Source organism: Alternaria hordeiaustralica, assembly GCF_023758085.1.
Source record: "Alternaria hordeiaustralica strain BMP 2776 chromosome Unknown scaffold_16, whole genome shotgun sequence".
Lineage (NCBI taxonomy): Eukaryota > Fungi > Ascomycota > Dothideomycetes > Pleosporales > Pleosporaceae > Alternaria > Alternaria hordeiaustralica.
In genome coordinates this window covers 570,876-588,915 of record NW_026056788.1, presented here as the reverse complement: position 1 = coordinate 588,915, position 18,040 = coordinate 570,876, and the positions used below count along the sequence as shown (strand labels likewise).

At 54.2% G+C, this 18,040-nt stretch overlaps 5 protein-coding genes across 5 annotated transcripts; 2 read left to right on the top strand and 3 right to left on the bottom strand.

The window, feature by feature from the left end:
* Positions 1–2,963: 2,963 nt before the first annotated feature.
* Positions 2,964–4,094, bottom strand: J4E84_007485 (uncharacterized protein; the record flags this gene model as incomplete). Its single annotated transcript, XM_049390068.1, has 3 exons — positions 2,964–3,124; positions 3,180–3,393; positions 3,474–4,094. The coding sequence occupies 3 exons, from the start codon at positions 4,092–4,094 to the stop codon at positions 2,964–2,966; spliced, it is 996 nt and encodes a 331-aa protein (XP_049242368.1).
* A 601-nt stretch (positions 4,095–4,695) lies between these two features.
* Positions 4,696–6,901, bottom strand: J4E84_007484 (uncharacterized protein; the record flags this gene model as incomplete). Its single annotated transcript, XM_049390067.1, has 5 exons — positions 4,696–4,749; positions 4,801–5,479; positions 5,978–6,101; positions 6,151–6,229; positions 6,275–6,901. The coding sequence occupies 5 exons, from the start codon at positions 6,899–6,901 to the stop codon at positions 4,696–4,698; spliced, it is 1,563 nt and encodes a 520-aa protein (XP_049242367.1).
* Positions 6,902–11,982: 5,081 nt separating this feature from the next.
* J4E84_007483 (uncharacterized protein) lies at positions 11,983–13,412 on the bottom strand (the record flags this gene model as incomplete). Its single annotated transcript, XM_049390066.1, has 3 exons — positions 11,983–12,603; positions 12,650–12,838; positions 12,888–13,412. The coding sequence occupies 3 exons, from the start codon at positions 13,410–13,412 to the stop codon at positions 11,983–11,985; spliced, it is 1,335 nt and encodes a 444-aa protein (XP_049242366.1).
* A 780-nt stretch (positions 13,413–14,192) lies between these two features.
* J4E84_007482 (uncharacterized protein) lies at positions 14,193–15,254 on the top strand (the record flags this gene model as incomplete). The annotated part of the gene is made up of 1 exon (XM_049390065.1): positions 14,193–15,254. The coding sequence occupies one exon, from the start codon at positions 14,193–14,195 to the stop codon at positions 15,252–15,254; it is 1,062 nt and encodes a 353-aa protein (XP_049242365.1).
* A 1,171-nt stretch (positions 15,255–16,425) lies between these two features.
* On the top strand, positions 16,426–17,105 carry J4E84_007481 (uncharacterized protein; the record flags this gene model as incomplete). Its single annotated transcript, XM_049390064.1, has 2 exons — positions 16,426–16,578; positions 16,656–17,105. The coding sequence occupies 2 exons, from the start codon at positions 16,426–16,428 to the stop codon at positions 17,103–17,105; spliced, it is 603 nt and encodes a 200-aa protein (XP_049242364.1).
* Between the last annotated feature and the right edge of the window lie 935 nt (positions 17,106–18,040).

Here is an 18,040-nt window from a genome sequence, read left to right as displayed (position 1 = left end):
GTTCATCACCGACGGCAGTGGGTATCGGACAATTCGAATCGCTACTAGGACGCGCATACCTGTGCCTGGAGCGGGCGGAAAGATACTTCCACCACCAAGGAGTCATGAACATGTCGGCAGTGCGTAGTTTGGTGCCCATGCATCCATGGATAGGTTGCTTGACGGGCGTTTACAAACAGAATGGCGTTGCGGAAGTAGCTTCGCAACGAGTCTAGTCCCGGCAGTCCCGCTGTTGTCGTTTCATGAACATAACAGGGCAGCCACTAGCTCCACAAAACCGTGCCCGGGCCAGACTCGACGGAAACATATTGATTAAGCTTATCCGACATAAGATGACAGGACTGCCCCTTGCGGGAGGGTAGAAGACCTGGTCTGTGGCTCATGAGGCTGAGCTTTGCGAAATCCCAGGGTTCTGTAGGAGTGATTGTTCCGATAGGTGGAATCTGCAACAGCAACCAGGTTTGTCCGAGAGCGCAAGGCTGACGAGAGATGAAATGTGATGAACAAGAGGAGAAGACAAGACTAATCAAGCATTGCCTGAATCGTTCTTCATCATTGCGAATGTCGTTGGTTGTAGTGGTGACGCGATCAGTTAGCGCTGTCAGCTGTCACGGTTAGCAAGCGCGCCATCTACCAAAGATTCCCGGGTTGCTGGACGCGCAAACTTTCCATCTTTACTTTAAGTTTACTTCCCGGCTATAGAACGGGTGGTGGGAGACAACATCGCACGGACAAGTTGTGATGGTGATGGTGTTGAAGCATCGAAGATGGCGGACTGGTGAGGCTTGGTCCGATGCGACACTAGCGCGTTTTACTTGCGGTTAGACGCCCACCACGTGGTTCTGCATGACGCCTTTCCCTACTCTCCAGTAGCTAGCCACGACAACGAAATGAAGCGACTCGCAGCCTGAACCTCTCCTCTGCGAGACTGCATAACCCAATTACGCAGCTCAACGTCAACTAATCATTAGATCGTGGTGCTTCCACGCGTTTCCCAGCAGCATGTGGGACCAACCACACAAGAGCAGCCGAAGTCGTCAGAAGCAGAGCAGCTCACACCGTGCAGCACCGAGATATAGTAGCCAAGTCCCGCGTAGTTACCGGGATACCCAGCATTCAGAAAACTACGTCTCGTCGCCCACGGATTCGAGCTCGGACTACGACACCCCACGCCGTGGATACTACGAAGATTTACCCCCCAATCATAGGCGACTTGTGAATCGGGCTATGGCATCCGAATACGCTACGCAAACAAGAGAACCAAGGGACGTGTACGGTTTCTCACAGCCTCGCCCAAGGCCTCAACCACGACCATCTGGGCGGCCACAGTATCGGGCTCAGTCTTCAGATCCAGACTGCATCGCACAAGATTCTCAGTCTGACGAAGATTACATTGCCACGCCTGAAGTGAAGAAAGATGCTTGGAAAAATCGTGGGTCTCGCTACGATGACCGTTCCACGGATGATTCCCTGGGCAATGGCTCACCGATCCGCCACCCTTCTCGGGAGAACTACAGTGGTAGTCCCCCCTCAGACTACGCTCCTCATCCCAAAGCCAAGTCCGAAGATCGGAGGGTAAAAGCAGGCTGGGGCAATAGTGATTCCTTCAGCCAACCGCCCCGCCTGAACCCTAAGGAACACGAGAACTACCGCGAAGCAAAGCAATTTCTCGACCGCTTCCAACAGCTCCACACTCATACAACGGATCGGTCCGACACCGAATCCTACAGCGATGACAGCCCCGCGAATCGCAATCCAGTGAACCGCCAAGCTAGATTTTCCGGGCGATACCCAGACCCTGAGCGAGATGATGAAGATGACTACGCGCCAAGTCCACACAATTACCGAGAGAGGCACCATAGCGAACGTAGTCGTTGGAGGGACTCAGAAGAATCTTACCACCGGTTCGAGATGGAAAACCGCCGCAACCGTCGTGAGCCTCGTACAAGGAATCCAGATCCCCGATCTGTCCGGCCCAGTCTACACCGCCCGGGCAGCTCCTTCCATCAGGCCAGCAGCTTCTCAGCTCCTCCTCCTCCTCCTCCAAGACATGTAGACCACTCCCGTCACCGACGCGGGTCAACATACTCAAGCGATGACGACCATGCAACGTACTCCGACCATAGACCTGGCGCCCACACAGCCGCATTGTCAGACATAGCATCTCGACCCAGCTCCTCACACTCCGACCGCCTCTCCCGCGTCCCCACAGCCGTAGACTCAGAAGACTACCATTCGCCACCCCCTGCAGTACCTTCACCACCACCTCTATTCCGACGGCATCGAGATAGCGGAAGCGACTACGCCCCCATGCCCGGCGCCTTCCGAAGCGTGAGTAGGAGTCCAAGTCCCTATGCGCCAGTAAGGGGAGGAAGAAACAGGAGTCCTTACATGTCATCTCCTGTTCGTAGTACACCTGTTAGAAAAGGGAGGGGGATTGGGAGGTATAGAAGTGACAGTGATGATAATGGTGTAGCGGAGGGGAGCGACTATCTTCCTAGTGATAGCGAGGATGATGAGCGGATTAGTGGGGGTGGGAATGGCGTGGCGGAGGGGAGTGACTATGCTTCTAGCGATGATGGGCGGAGTGATGTTTGTGAGAAGGATCCTTGGGGTGCTAGGGTTGCTGGTGTTGAGAGAGCAGGTGCTGGTGGGAGGGCATATGGGAAGATGTGGTGATAACGATGGGAAGGGTGCGCGTGAAGATGATGAGATGAAGCTTGACGAAATGATGTAAATGTGTAACGACTTGGTAATATGATGTTTCTTTCTTATTTCATCCCTAGGTGTGGTGGGACGACACAACTACCATCACATCAGCACCCCATTCATTGCTAAACTAACGTGTGCATACTCGTACACTCGTGCTGCTTCGCCAAATGCATGCCATTCGATATCCAAGCCGAAGCACCTCACTCTGCCATATGATACAATGCCTCCTCCATGGTCTCGTTCATGTGTTTCTAAGCACTGACTGTCGTCGCTTCCGTAGCATCAGGCACACCCGCCTCAGCCAAAACTTGCTCTGGCTTGAGTTCAGCCGTCGACATGGGTCCCTTCGGCCACGGCTTTCCCCTCGCATCCTGAACGCGAATGATCTGGTTCTTCGGTCCAGGCACACAACCTAAAAACAAACTGTTAGCACCAACTCATGTTTGATCGTGATATGCATCTCGTACCTTGAACAACCACAATACCATTCGGCTCGTCAACCTGCAGCACCCTCAAGTTCTTGACCGTTACACTCTCGTTTCCCATGTTACCTGCCATGCGCTTTCCAGGCAACACACGAGAACCCGAACCCTGGGAACCTCCCGCAGAACCCATACCACGATGCATGAGTGATTGACCGTGAGAAGCTGGTTGACCACCGAAGCCGTGTCGTTTCATGCCCTGCACAAATTACCCGTTAGCATTCCATCCCAACTACAGCATCACCCGTCCTCATGAACAGATAGAGATCCAGAACTTACACCAGCGAATCCCATACCCCTACTTATTGCCTTGACATCCACCCATTGTCCCTTTGTAAACCACCCCGCACCCACCATCTCCCCGACACTAACGCCCAGTCCCTCCTCATCCTTAACCTTGAACTCAACAACCCATCTCTTGGGACTCACGCCCGCACCCGCAAAATGACCCAACATAGGCCTCGTCACATTCCGCGCTTCCTTCTGCCCAGCCCCGATTTGAACAGCCCAGTACCCGTTTATATCTCTCCGCTTATGCGCCACGACTTCATTGCGGTCGAGTTGCAAAACTGTGCATGCTGTGCGCTTCCCTGTTTCGGGCTCGTAGATAGATGTCATGCCCTTCTTCAGGGCGAGCAGTCCGGTGCGCAGGGGCGTGCTGTGTGCTTTTCGCTCGAGCGCTGCCGTCGATGTGCTGGTGAGGGCTTCTCGCGCGGGGTGATGTGCAAAGCGGTCGGGTTTGGGACCGAAGGTAGATTTTATGGTTCGGATCGATGTGTATGCGATGGCGGGTCTTGAGGAGATTTGTTGCGCATTTTGCTGGAGGAGGCATCGCGCTGATGTGGGGAGTAGGAAGGACGGCGGTAGTAAGCCCCAATTTAGGGGCGCTTTGGGCGGCATTGTAGTCGTGGTGTTGTTGCGTTGGAGATGCGGCGCTGGCTTGTTCGCCGCGGATATTTTGAGATTCCAGGCCTGAAGCTCAGATTCAGTGCACGGGCCATTCTGCGCACGTGTAGTTCTGTTCACGGCCAAGATCTGAGCTAGGCTCAATGCACACTAGTAGGTCATGGCGGGGTAGGTAATCGCAGTCATGGAACATGCATGTCTACCCGCGAGCAGGCAAATTCAGCATGTCTGTTCAATGAAGTGCAGTTATTGATTGAAGCGACCGCGTGTAGGAGATGTTATGTTTTTGAGCTTTTAGAGCCATGTCCAGCAGGCACAAGGTACCAAGATACAAGGAGACTATACAAGTCAGATACCACCCGTGCTCAACGTACCACTATATACTGGTTCCTCTCTCCCTTCCATAAATAACAAGAAATTTTAGCAATGGGTATCCTCCAGTTGTAGAAACACCGAAACTCCTGCACCACACAGTGGCGCTTAATATGACATACATGACCCATACCAAATAGGTTAACTCGACCCCGGCATCTCCTCAGCGCAACAAAACGTCTAAAAGACAGTAGAAGCGCAAGACGTTGTCACGTTGAACAACTTAGAGTATATTGGTGGCGGGGTTCCCTTGCACGATGCAATTGGCGGGAAAAGACTACGCGAGGTCAGTATAAAAGTGCTTGAAAAAATGTGGTGATGAACTTACGCTTAAAACCACAGAACCCGGACGCACTATGGTGTTAGGACCGATCTGGACTCCAGCCGCGATCATGCAGTGATCACCAATGTACACGTTCTCCCCGATAAGGACCTCCTGCGCAACCTCTGTGCCGCCGTTGCTGCCTTTTGGGGATTTTGTATCGGTCGGCGTCTTCAGAGTCTGTATAGTGACTCGAACCCCAATCTTGCAGTTCCTTCCGATGGCAATCCTCGCCGAGTCATGAAAACGACAATCAGCGCCGATGACGACATTCTCACCCAAACTCAGATGGTAGCCGTAGTCGCAAGCAAAGGGCGCAGCAACATGACAGGTCTCAGCCATATGAGTTTCGATTCGTCTCCCTTCCTCGCCTCTCTTACCCGCGTTCAGGATTTGTTTGAAAAAGTGGTCGACCGTGTGACTCGATAGAACGTTGGAGGGGTTGACTTTGCCGTTGAAATAAGATTGTGCTTGCGCGCTCAAATGACGCTCTTGCATCAAGGCCTTGTCAAAGGGGTTGAATGGCTCTCCAGCAAGCATCTTGTCTTTTTCAGACCTGTACATGGTCGATGTAGACGTCGAGGAGTAGCGTGTCGGTGAACGCGTAGGTGGCAAGGATGTTGGTGGTGGTGGAGGAGGCTGATGCTGCGGTGCCACATGCAGCTGCTGGATAGGCTTGGCGGCCCTAGAAATGTGTTAGCTGATGAAGTCCGAGTGTGTCCAAATTCAAGTCAAAGATCAAACACATGAAATAGACATGATCTGATGTCGAAAAGTTGTTGACAATTCGGTCGGTTCCCAATCAGAAGAAAATACTCACATAGTGGTAGGGACAGCAGTGTTGATAGCGAGGTGGGTCGTGCTTGGCGGAGCATGGTGATAACCACGAGAACTGTGGTGAGGCTGCTGTTGCTGTTGATGCACAGGTCTATGGTCCAGGCTTGAAGGCCTTTCATAGTGGTTGACCGCAGGTTGCATGTACTGTACTGATGGTGGTGGTGGTGGCGGTTCTGGCTGGTAGGCAGCTCGAACTGGTGGCGGTGCAGGCGCAGAGTCACTCCAAGGTTTCCATGACTTGCGATCGATACCATTGGTTGAATGCATCTCAGAGTGTGTGTATGACACTTCAGTGCTATGAGGTGGTCTGCAGTGAGGTGTGTGCGTTTCTTGACAAGTTGGGCACGTAGGGTAGGCAGCGAGCTTGTCCTTGGCTATCAGTGCAGGTGGTTTGGCGGGTCCATTCTTCGGCCAAGGTACCTTGTTGGCATAGCCTTCACAGACAAAGCCACCGCGTGTGCAGTTGTTGCCTGATAGAGGTCAGACTTGGTCAGAACAGGAAGCCATTTTCAAACGTACATTCTGGTTTGGCCTCGTCGCACTTCTTCTTCCTCCTACGGCATGTTCCACAGCCAGTCTTGGTGCGGTTGGCAAATTGCTGTGGAGGTTAGTATTGGTCAGGGATTAGGCTCAGGGTACATACCCGTTTTCGCTTCTTGAGCTCGACCTGTACACCAGCCCGCGTGAACTCAGTCTCTTCGATCATGTCACGGCTAAGAGACTGCGAATCAGGAGACATGTCATTGGTGCGGGTGTGCTCGATAGGACGCGATTCATGGCGTTGAAAATGCTGATGGGCTGCGTGAGGCAATTCACGGGGCTCGGTTTGCCAGCGTCGTTCAGCGTCTGGACGACCTAGTGGAGGCAGAGTCGGTAGTGGAGGGGCTTCCATGCTCATGGTTGTGTTGCGGTTCAAGGGCTGGTATGGAAGTGGAAGTTGCCTGGGGCCAGCGGTCCTCTGATCAGGGCTGTGTTGGCCGTAGGCGTCTTCTTCGGAGCCGGAGCGTCTTCTCTTATTTGGGTGTTCAGGAGAAGACCTTGTCTTGTCTGAGCTATCAGGAGATCGATCTCCACTGCCAACAGTGGACGAACTCGTGTCGCTCTCTGGGGAGCGGGAGTGATGTTTGGGCTCAAGATCTGGGGAGACGGGACTCCAGGCAGAAGGTTTGGCGGCAACGGCTGGCTTCTTCTCGTCGGGCGGGCTCAGAGACAATCGACCATTGACGGAAGTAAACGCAGGGCCATGGGGAGCGGAATTAAAGGCGGGCATATGCAGTATGGTCGACATGTCCAAGGCGGGATATCAGAGCTGGGGTTCAAGGCTGGATAGTCTACGGAGTCAAGTCGAATCTACGGCGGGCTATGGGGAGGGTGTCCAGCGACCATAATCTTTGTGTCTTGTTGGGGTCGTGAGATTCTTTGCAGTGACGATCTTGAGTGATGCCGGGGGCGATGTCGTGGTTACACTGTAGCGTACTCGGAGTAAGATGAGTTCAACGGTCAGGTCAGGCACCGTGCGGGACTCGACGACTGGTGGCCCGGGAGTCGTCTGTGCTCTTCAGAGTCAGTGTGTGCGTAGAGGGAGGATCCCGGGGTTGGCAGCGCGGGCGTGGTGTCGTTCGGGCGATGCGATGCCAGCGAAGCCGCCTCTCCACGGCGGGGGCTGTATATGGCGGGAAGACAGTATATGGCGCGACGAATGTGGGAGGGGCGACCCGACGCCAGACGCTGGCCACGGATGAGCAACAGGATTCAACGGAGGGCGGCTGTTCGCTCCTTCTGCTGGCGCACACATGGGCTCTACACATCCCGGGCGGCCACCCATGTCGTCCCTTCCTCATTGGCCCGAGCTGCAGGCGGCCCCTGCCCCCCGCGTTTATCTGTCCCACCCGGGCTGGCACAGAACCATCACCGAACACCTCGTAGAAGGACCACAGACGCGGTTCCTTCGACTATCTACATAATAGACCCTGCATTTTGGCCGCTGCCACGTTTTTTTGGCGGAAAAGTCGCGTCTACAGCCCTACAGCCGTTTTCTGGGTGTGAAGGAGGGTAGAGTGGGCGGAGAGGCCTCCAGGATGGCACAGACGGCTGCGTGCGACCAGCGCTCCCGGCGTGCTGGCATGCGAGGTTGATCGACCAGGAATCGTTAGAAGGATGCAAGCCAACGCGGAAACCTCACATTAAAGTGCTGTGTCGTTGTTATTGGCGCTGCCCAAACCTTAGCTTATCCACCTGCTCCATCGCCAAACGCAGTAGCCGCGCTGCACGCCCGCGCACCACCAAACTCTTCACCAGACCGCGGCACCGCAGCCTGCCCGACACATAGCGAGCACACAAAACAGTGGCAGCCCCCGCCTGACGGCGCCCGCGACGCCTGCGATGACGGCTGCGAATCACTCCCTCCTCACCACCACGCGCTGCGTATCGCCCGGCCTCCCGCGCGCTTCCATCAAGGGGTGCCGTCATGGCCCATCGGCACTGCCTCCTCCTAACCGCCTGCTCAGAGGCCTGCTGGGTGCCTGCCTCCGCCGGTTTCAAGGCCAGCACCAAACAAGAAGGCGCTCATGGGTCTCGCCGTGTTTCATTTATCAGATCCACGCCGCACACCTTCCCACCACGCCCACCCGTCCTATGCCCTTAGCATCATCAATATGCTCGGCTGCGGCACTGCCATAGGCCTAATGCTTGTGCTGCGCTCCATGTCCAAGTCGCGAGTGCCACTGTCTGCTGCGTGATACCCTCCATGGTTGGCTGCCCGGCCCGTCTCGTACACCTTCATCTATGGGCGCTTCGCGTGCAAACTTTGCTCGCCAGGAACCCGCCCGCTCAATATGGTCAAACCTCCACCACTACATACGTCAAGAGCCGCGATGTCTGTCCTCGGCTAATTGGCAGGTGCGCAACTTACCCGTTGTATGCTGTACGGAGCACTGTCTGACTCTCACGCGTTGCTCGACGATCGGTCATGCGTCTGAGCAACCCCGGTGCGTCAGCCAATAGCACCTCACCAGTTTCGCCACGCATTGCACACGAAATAACGCCTCGTTAAGCGCGGCCGTTTGTCGGCTGCGACTTGTCGTTGTAACTCACTGCAAATGTGGTTCGAGTTATGCGTGCGCAGCTTGTTCACAATTCCATCAGTCCGTCTCGCTGGTTCTCGCGGCGCGTTCCGTTCCCGCTAGCGATCAGACAAAGACCTGGACCTGCGCCGCAGGCCGTACGGCATTGTCCTCACAGCTGTGCCGCCCGCTGGATTTCCAATCCGCTGGATTCCAAGAACGGCTCAGCCCTTGCCATGGTGCTCACGGAGCTGACGTCTGCTCTCTCTCAGCCTCGCCTCATCCTTCCGCTATATGACTCGAGTAGCGACGGGAAGCGCGGAACAGCGCGCTTGTCACCAACGTCTACATACGCCGCCCACCTCCGTGCCAAATCTCGATTCTCCATTCATATTGATTGTGGAGCGCCACCTTCCGTGACCGACCTGACTGCGATGATGCCTTACCGGATTATGCATTCATCTGGACCTGTTATGCAAACTCACATGATCACGCCTGCTGTTGACGTCGTCGCTGGGTCCCAAAACAAATACCCACGGTCGCACTAACCCATCACGAGCATTAACAACATGCAACAGCTCAAGACTGCTCACCGCGGTACTCGCGCTCTTTTCGCCGAAGAGATCCGGCAGTTCTCCAGACACGGCCTCACCGACAGGATCCGAAGGATTCCTCTTCGGTAAAGTGTTGCGGCATGAGTCGAATGTGGTCCAGTTTTTGTGTAGTGTGCTATGCTCAAGCTTGACAGCTTCACGACACCAGCAACCTTTCTACACTAAGATTTTCAAACCACAAACCGATACTCGATTGCCACGTTGGACATGTAGTCCAGCAACGGTGCTTCGCGCAATCTACCCATTTGGCCATTGCAGCTCGGGATGCGAGCATGCCGGGCTGCGGCACAGTTCGTGAGCAATTCCGATTACGTATGCGGCGTTGGCAGGATGCATAGACCAGACGGATTACCAACGCACCTCCCCGGCGTGAGTTTTTGGGATCGATCAAGAATTTTGATGTACTGGCGAGGGAACTACTGGTGAACTCATCGTTTCCCGACAATATGGTACCGACTGTTCGCTTCAACCGATTCCGCAACTTTCGCATCAGACAACGACTACTGAGAACTGCGTTTCTAGCGAACGGATTCGGAGCAAACTGGTGTAACGTACTGGATGCTGATTGCAGGATCGCGCGCTAGTACACGACGATTACTCCGAAGTCCGCCCTTTTGCAGCCAAACGAGCCCTTCCAATGTTTACGCCCGGCAGGTGAACAGCACGCCAGGCTCCCGGATAAGCAAAGCCTATCGACATATGTAAGGGGTTATTTACGCCCTGTCCGTGCCGCATTTACCAAGCTGTCGGGACATGCGGTGATGCACTTTGGAGACGAGCATACTTTAGCATTCACCTCGCCTACTCGATTTGGACAATGCCATTCTGACACCAAGAAGCAAGATTATTGAAACATCAATTACACGACCAGCTTCGACTACGATAAAACGTCATAGTCTCTATGCGCTGCTTGACGTGGGCGAGTCAGCGCTTACCGAAGCGCTTAAGGTTTCACAAGATGCGTAGACAACTGCCGGCCGCGTTGAACCGACATCCTCACTCTGGCGACACGCGGTGTGACGGATCCGCATAATGTGAGATCTCACCCGCGCATCGATCGTCCAATCAAATAGGAAGGACGTCCGATTCTACCATTCTACGTTCCGGGTATTGATCGTTGGTGTCGCCGTCATACCGAGCATCCGAAATATCACTTGGGGTTGCAATTCTCAGGATCGGGATTCTGTCCTCAGCGAAGGGTTCAAAGCTGCGTGTTCGCTGTTTAGCATATGCTGACTTCAAGGGATATCCTAACAATAGAGAGTCGGTCCGAAATCTGATTACAGATGCGATAGACGTACGATACAGACGCGATGCAGGTTCCCAACATCTGTTGGTACCCAAATATGACACGCCATTACTCGTCACACCGCCAAAGACTGAGCATTGTCACCGGACACTTGGGAGGTGTGGAGACGATCATCAGATAGGCAATTAGTATATGCGGTGTTGCAGCTCATTGTCAACATCCTGGACAACACTAACGGCGTAGCTTAATATAGAACGCAACGGTATTCGGCAGCTAAGTAATCCGTTCTCCAATGTCAAGGGCCGACTCATTGTCGGGAACACCATACCATTAGTCAGATGGTTCGAGGAATTCTCCTAAAAAGGGCATGCGCAAGTTTACCATCGACACCCTGTCATAGGCTTTTCATATCGCCAACTACTTTAGTCTAACACCCGAAACTCTCTGATTTCCATTACTCATATGCTAGGTACACATCTTGTCACCCTATGACACTTCCTCGCCATCTATGAAGCGTGACACTCGACTTGATTACCAAACCAATGTACTGCCATCAAACGAGAATCTTGGTCCTTCGGACATGGCCATGCTCTGCTCCCAACAGTAGTCTTGGACGATCCCTAGCGGTAGGGCTCAAACGCTCGCTACCTCCACAATGAGCGTCGCTTTGATTTCACAACGGAGAAGTTGATCGAACGCTTCATGCTGTTCCACCACCGATCAAAGTTATGATCGTGCTCTCTTCTCCCAGAGGATCCCCTCCATTACTGTACCGTCTGCTTCTCACCCAGCTTACATTTCAATGCAGACGAACATCGGCAGCATCTTGTATTATCTTACTCCTGTAGCTCTCATCATGCATGCCAAATCAGCCAAGCAACAAGTCTCAACTCAAACAAGATACCGTAGCATCTCCCCGTACTTCCGTACTTCTCATCACAAACTCCAAATGGAAACAACACCAATTAACGTTCCATTCAAAAACTCTTAGTCGATATGCCATTCGATGCTATTTACTCCTCTCTCCTTCCCTTTCCTTCCTCCCTATCTCACTGTCTTTCCCACCAACCCACATAATATACAAACCGTCTTACAAAAAGGGTTTCCCACAAAGATCCAAATTTGGGGGGTATCAGAAAAATGCGCGCTCTTGTTTGCTTGCTTCGGGGGTTTGAAAGAACAAAACGAGAAGTGAAAGCCCTCCAATCCTGCCATTCGTTCTCTCTATCTGTCTTTGCACACTTGTCATCCGTGTGTGTGTGCTCCAATGTGGGTATACATGCTCTTTGGTATGCTTGCCCTAGTTCCTTGATGCTGCAGCTTTGGTGTCTGCTGCTCTTCTCTCCTCGTTCCTGTTCACCTCCTTCTTCGCTCCAATGTACCCAGATTGGGTTGGTTTGCTAGTTCCGCCATCTAAATGCGTACTCTAGTCCGTCTTCCAGTGACTTGTTAACCGGCCGTCGTCATCTGCGTTTGAGATCTTCAGTTCGATGGCGTAGAGACCCATCGTGATACCCAGATTAATCCATCTCCAGAAGTTGCCGCCGGCATCACCACCTTGATTCGTCCACCACTCGCCGGTGACGGCACTTCCATCGCCGCCGTTTCCGCTGGCAAAGTGCTGCATCAGCAGACTGGTGTAGACTGCGATGATGATACTTGGGCTGAACCAGGTTAGGAAGCCTAGGATCTTGGAGGTCTCATCGTCATCGTCTAGACTTGGTTCTTGCGATAGTGCTCGAGCGCCACTTTCTCTGATGGCCGGGATGATGCGTGCCGCGGCATACATGACAAAGACGCGGTAGGCGAGGGAGATGATGACAGATGGTGTAATGGTCATGACGGCGCCAACCATGAGGTTGAAGCCCGTGTGGGCAATGGTAGGCAGAGAGCCTAGCGCATGGAGAAGTGTAGTGTACGAAGCCATGATAATCGGTGGTAGCGGTGGAAGAGCGGGATCTGAAGGAGCGCTCGACTCGGCGAGCGAGCCTGGCGATGGCTGGTAGTCGGTGAAGATCTGGTAGATGCAGAGAGTGACATAGGCGAACTGCAAGTATTAGCAAAGAAACGTAGTTGCTGAAGGCCAGACTCACCAAAAGCGAAGATTCGACCGGGTTGCCCCTAGCACTGACGATACCCCATCCGCCGAGGAAAATGGCGGTTGTGATAGCGACACCGATCAGGATGGCGTCGACGTTGCTGATCTCGGGAAAGGTAGTGATGCGCCAGAGGAAGTAGACCGAGGTCGAGATGATGGACGCGGAGGTGATGAGAAGGCCGATCTAGAGATGTTAGTACATTATTCCAAGCACACAGAGAGAAAAGCCGTACCATCCAGCTGTCACCACGTTCCTTGTTTACAACCCATTTGGTAATCTGGCCTGCGGCCTGAATGACCAGAAGACTGCAGAATCCCTCGGCGATCTGGAAGACGGGTGTGCTGTATCGCAGTGTCTTGTCCCAGGCGCCTATTGATGCACTCTGCAGCAGTCCTTCGCTCCCAAAGATCCATTCCTGAACACTCTCGAAGTCGGCTCGCTTGCCGCCAAAGGTGCGTTCGACCCAGCCCGAATTGGCGTCGGCATCGATGGAGAACTTGTTGAGGCTCCAGATCAAGAGGGTGGGTATGGCCAGCCACTGCGCCCAAGCTATTACATTACACAGAAACCATCTGAAGCGCGAAGAGTCTGGCGTGGCCAGGCGCAGTATCGAGTAGACGAAGTAGTAGGCGCTGAGGGAGAGGGAGAAGGCAAGGCCACAGGTGCGGCCGCCAATGTCGAAGGCGAGGGGTATGGTGAAGATGATAGCGCCGAGGAAGGTTGTCGACGAGACTACCCGCGATGCTGTAGCCCACATGTGCGGACGCCGTCGTCGCCAAGCTCGTGCAGCGACGAGCGTGGCGTCTGAGCGGGGCGGCGGAGGAGGTGCGAGGGGATTGAAGCGCGATGGACGCGCAGGCAGCGCGGGAGAAGCTGGTGGGAGTCACTCGAGGGGGAGTGGGCGTGCGGGAGACGTGGTTGAAGATTCGCGAGCAACGGCCTGGCTATCGATTATCTTCACGTGTCAATCTCGCTAAGTGCAATGCTCGAGCGTCGCGGAGCGGGCTGCACTGGGCTTGGGCTGGCCGGCGGCTGGGGGGTGAGGTCGCTCGGCGGGGAGCAGGCTGCAGGGCGAGGAGCGGTGCAGGAGAGGCTTTGGTATTGCTATCGATACGATATTGAAGCTGCTCTGTGCGAGTAGGCACGACTTGGGGCTACGGATGGATGCGTGCTCGCGTGCGCACTCTGGGAACAGCGCACGATGATGATGGCGACGGCGACGGCGCGAGTCTAGGCCTGGCCGTCCTGCGTCTGCCGTCAGACAGTGTCTTGAATCCTCCTGCCCTGCTCTTGCTGCCTCCTACTGTGACGAGCTTGCTGTGCTTGCTTTTGCGTATCCCACCTACTAGCGCCCGCGGGTCTTGCCAAGCCCAGTGCCCGCCGCGGGACCGTCTTCTTGTGCGAAACTTCTACTAGCAGCAATTGCATGTTCAAACTACGACCTTTGTTTGCCAGACCGTCGCGAATCGCCTGGAACACATACAAACCACACACACCAAACTACTTTGCCAGCTACTCTGCCAACTACACCCGCACCATGGCCGAAAGCCCCACCAAGAAGCTCAAGACGGACGTGCCTGTCATTGGCACGCACAATGGCCACTTCCACGCCGACGAGGCCCTTGCCGTCTCCATGCTGAAGGAGCTACCCACCTACCGCGACGCTCAGCTCATCCGCACCCGCGACCCCGCCGTCCTCGCCGAATGCCACACCGTTGTCGACGTAGGCGGCGAGTACGAGGACGACAAGAAGCGCTATGATCACCACCAGCGCGGCTTCGAGGTCGTCTTCCCTGGCCACACCACCAAGCTCTCCTCCGCTGGTCTCGTCTACATGCACTACGGAAAAGACATCATCACCGCTGTGACTGGTCTGGAAGGCGCCGACCGTGATCTTCTGTACGAGAAGATCTATACCGACTTCATTGAGGCCTTCGACGCCAACGACAACGGCATCAACGTTCTTGCGCCCAAGGACCTGGAGAAGGCAGGATTAGAGAAGAAGTTTGAGGACCGCGGCTTCAGCATCGCCAGCGTAGTGAACCGCTACAACTACGGCAACAAGTCGCCGACCGCAGACGAGACCAAGACCCCAGAGGCCAAGCAGGCTGATGAGGACTTCCGCTTCACCAACGCATCTCGCTTCGTAGGCGAGCAGTTCCGCTGGGAACTCCTCGACCGCGCCCGCTCGTGGCTCCCCGCTCGTCACCAGGTCAAGCAGGCCTACGACGCACGTCTCCAGTACGATCCCCAGGGACGCATCCTAGTCCTCCCCGAAGGCATGCCGTGGGCCGACCACCTCTACAACTTCGAGAAGGAGGCACAACAGCCACAAGGCGTCGCCCCTCAGGTTCTATACGTCCTCTTCCCCGAAGACAAGCCCGAGGGCAAGTGGCGCATCCGTGCCGTCAGCAAGGAGAACGGTGGCTTCGAGAACCGCAAGGACCTGCCCGACGCGTGGAAGGGTGTGCGCGACGAGCAGCTCGACCAGGTCTCTGGTATCCCAGGCTGTGTCTTCGTACACGCCGCTGGTTTCATCGGAGGAAACAAGACGTTCGACGGTGCGCTCGCAATGGCGAAGAAGGCATTGGAGTTGTAGATGGTCATGACGGAGTGAAATGAACACTGGGTTGAGTATCTCACACGAAGCAACGAAAGTTACTTACACTTTGCATATGCATGGTTGGCGTTCTGGCGCTTTCATACAAAAGTTATGATACCAATGATACACTTGGTTAGATGAATCATGAAAATACATGATTAGCCGTCGAAAGACGACAATAACTTGCTCTCTTCTTGCGATGAATTTGTATTTGTCTCCATCGCAGCCTTAGGGCCTTCACTCGTTTGTATTAGGGTTATCACAATGCTTGCTCATTGCAGCAAACGTAGAAAATTGAAGTAATCACCATGAATTCTATTCGTCATTGATGTGTGATACCATCGTCAACGCACTGGAGACAGGCATAACCGAGGAGTTCCATCCCACTACACACGTCGTGGATCACCGTCCCAAGCCAATAACCGCCTTGCGCACACGACAGCCGGAAGACCCTGATTCTTAGCTTGGTGCGCGAGCCAAATGCGCAGCTAGATCTTCAGTGCAAGCTTCAGGTACTCCACGCCCTGCGTCAAGTCTAGAAGAAGTCCACCAACGAGACCTGGCCAATTCGGGTCGAGACGTCATACGGGGAGAGTCGGGATGACTGGGCCAGACGCCGCTGAGGATGGCACACGACTCGTACCCGCGGCTGTCAGCGTCTCGGCTGTGATTGGCCGGAAAAGTGGAAAGGCGGCTGTCCGTGGCGAAGATTTTGTAGATCCGCAAGACGTGAGGTCGGATAGAAGGCTCTCGTACACTCGTTTCACATTGCTTTCTTACCAACGAACCAGAACATCGCGACTTTCTTGCTTTTTGATTGTTTGACAACGCATCTGTCTCCAACTCCGTACACCGCACTTTAATCGGCACGACTTTGCGGAGAAACAAGAAACAAAGATACAGGGCACGAGCGGTGAAAAGCGTTGAGCACTTCCCGCTTTCCCCGACGATCGTTTATCGCCAGCGCACGGCCTGCTTTTCGGCCTCTGCCCACCCGTCTCCAAACCTTTTGCACCCTTCACATTAACCCACCTCAACTCCACAGTACAGCTATCACAGCTCATCAATACATACCATCGGATTCTCGGGTCCGAATCACTGCGAACACGTCACATCGAAGCGACAACGAACATTACCCGACCCACACGACAGCGCACACGACCACGCGATGAAGTACTTCCAGCAGACAGTCGACTTCGACTACACATGGGAAGAGGTCTCGACGAGCAACTGGCGCAAATACGGCCCCTGGAACGAGAAGACACCGCATGTCATCGCCGTCGACACATTAAGCCGCTCCGTCGACCCAGCGACAGGAATTGTAAGTGACTCCTTCTTTCACATGTCAATTCGGCGCGCCCCACCAGCCTCACCGAGCAGAAAACTAACACACCGCAGCTCCGCACAGAACGTCTCATCACCTGCCAGCAATCTACACCCAAATGGATACAAACCATTCTCGGCGGCCAGGACACGTCCATGGTCTACGAGACCTCCTACGTCGACCCTGTCGCCAAGAAGCTCACCCTCTGCTCCATGAACATGACATGGTCCGACCTCCTCAACGTGCGCGAGACCTGCATATACCACCCCGTCGCCTCATCGCCCGATAAAACCGCCTTCACCCAGCGCGCCGAGATTACCGCGCTGTGCGGTGGCTGGCAGAAGATCAAGAACAGCATTGAGCAGTTCACTGTTGAGCGCTTCCAGCAAAACGCTGCCAAGGGCAAAGAGGGCTTCGAGATGGTGCTTGAGCGCGCGCGCCAGGTATTCCAGGAGCAAAGAGAAATTCTCGCGCTGCAACAAGCGCAGCAGGACAGCCGGATTCTTCGCCAGGCCAAGATATAAGGATGCAGAGCAACAGCTTTCAGTCGCCTTGCGTGGACAGTCTAACTCGCAAGCGCTGCGAATTTTCCGTCCAACATAACCACACGGTCTTTCGGTCCACTCCGCTCGATCTTTTCCCATCCATCTCGACTCTGCCGTTTCAACACCATTCAAGCGTTCTTCATACCTGGGTGGGATCCTTCCTTTTTTTTTCACTGCAAAAAGTGCACTTCAACGGCGTTATCAAAAGCATGGGAGAGGCGCAGATACCCTTTTCACTGCATATTAGACGCCATTATGCATTATATACACGATAGAGACGAACCCATATACAAAGAAGCATTATTAGATATTTGAGTAATCAAATGAAAGATTATTATCAAGTGTCTTCTCGGAAAGTTTGAAATTGAGATTGTGGTGGGTTTGGGTCGACCATTCAACCAGGGTGAAGATGCCGTCACTGCTGTGGTTGAAGGGTAGGTGATGGCATCTACTTGTAATTCATCATGCACACTATCAAGAACTCAACGATTTCCTTTCCACTCGCATTTGCCCCCTCCACCAACTTCAACAATCTCGTATATCACCAAACCCTTCATATCCTTCCACAGCCATGGAACACCGCCCTCGCAAGCGCCGCCGCACCTCCAGCATCAACGACAGTGACCTACCACGCCGGAAGTGCGTCCGGTCGGTGTTGAACGAACTCCAACGGACGGCTGAAGAAGTCAGATGCGCGCTCAATGATGCTACATGGTTGTCTGTGGAGGAACGAGTGCGTGCTGCTTTGATTATTGATCATGTAGCCATGATGTCGACGATGATGGAGAGGGGCTATGAGTTTGGGGATGGGGATGAGGAGATGGAAGAGGATGAGGAGGAGGAGTATGAAGACGGAGACAGAGACGAAAATGAAGACGAAGATAACGCTGGGGAAGTTGTTGAAGAGGTTGCGT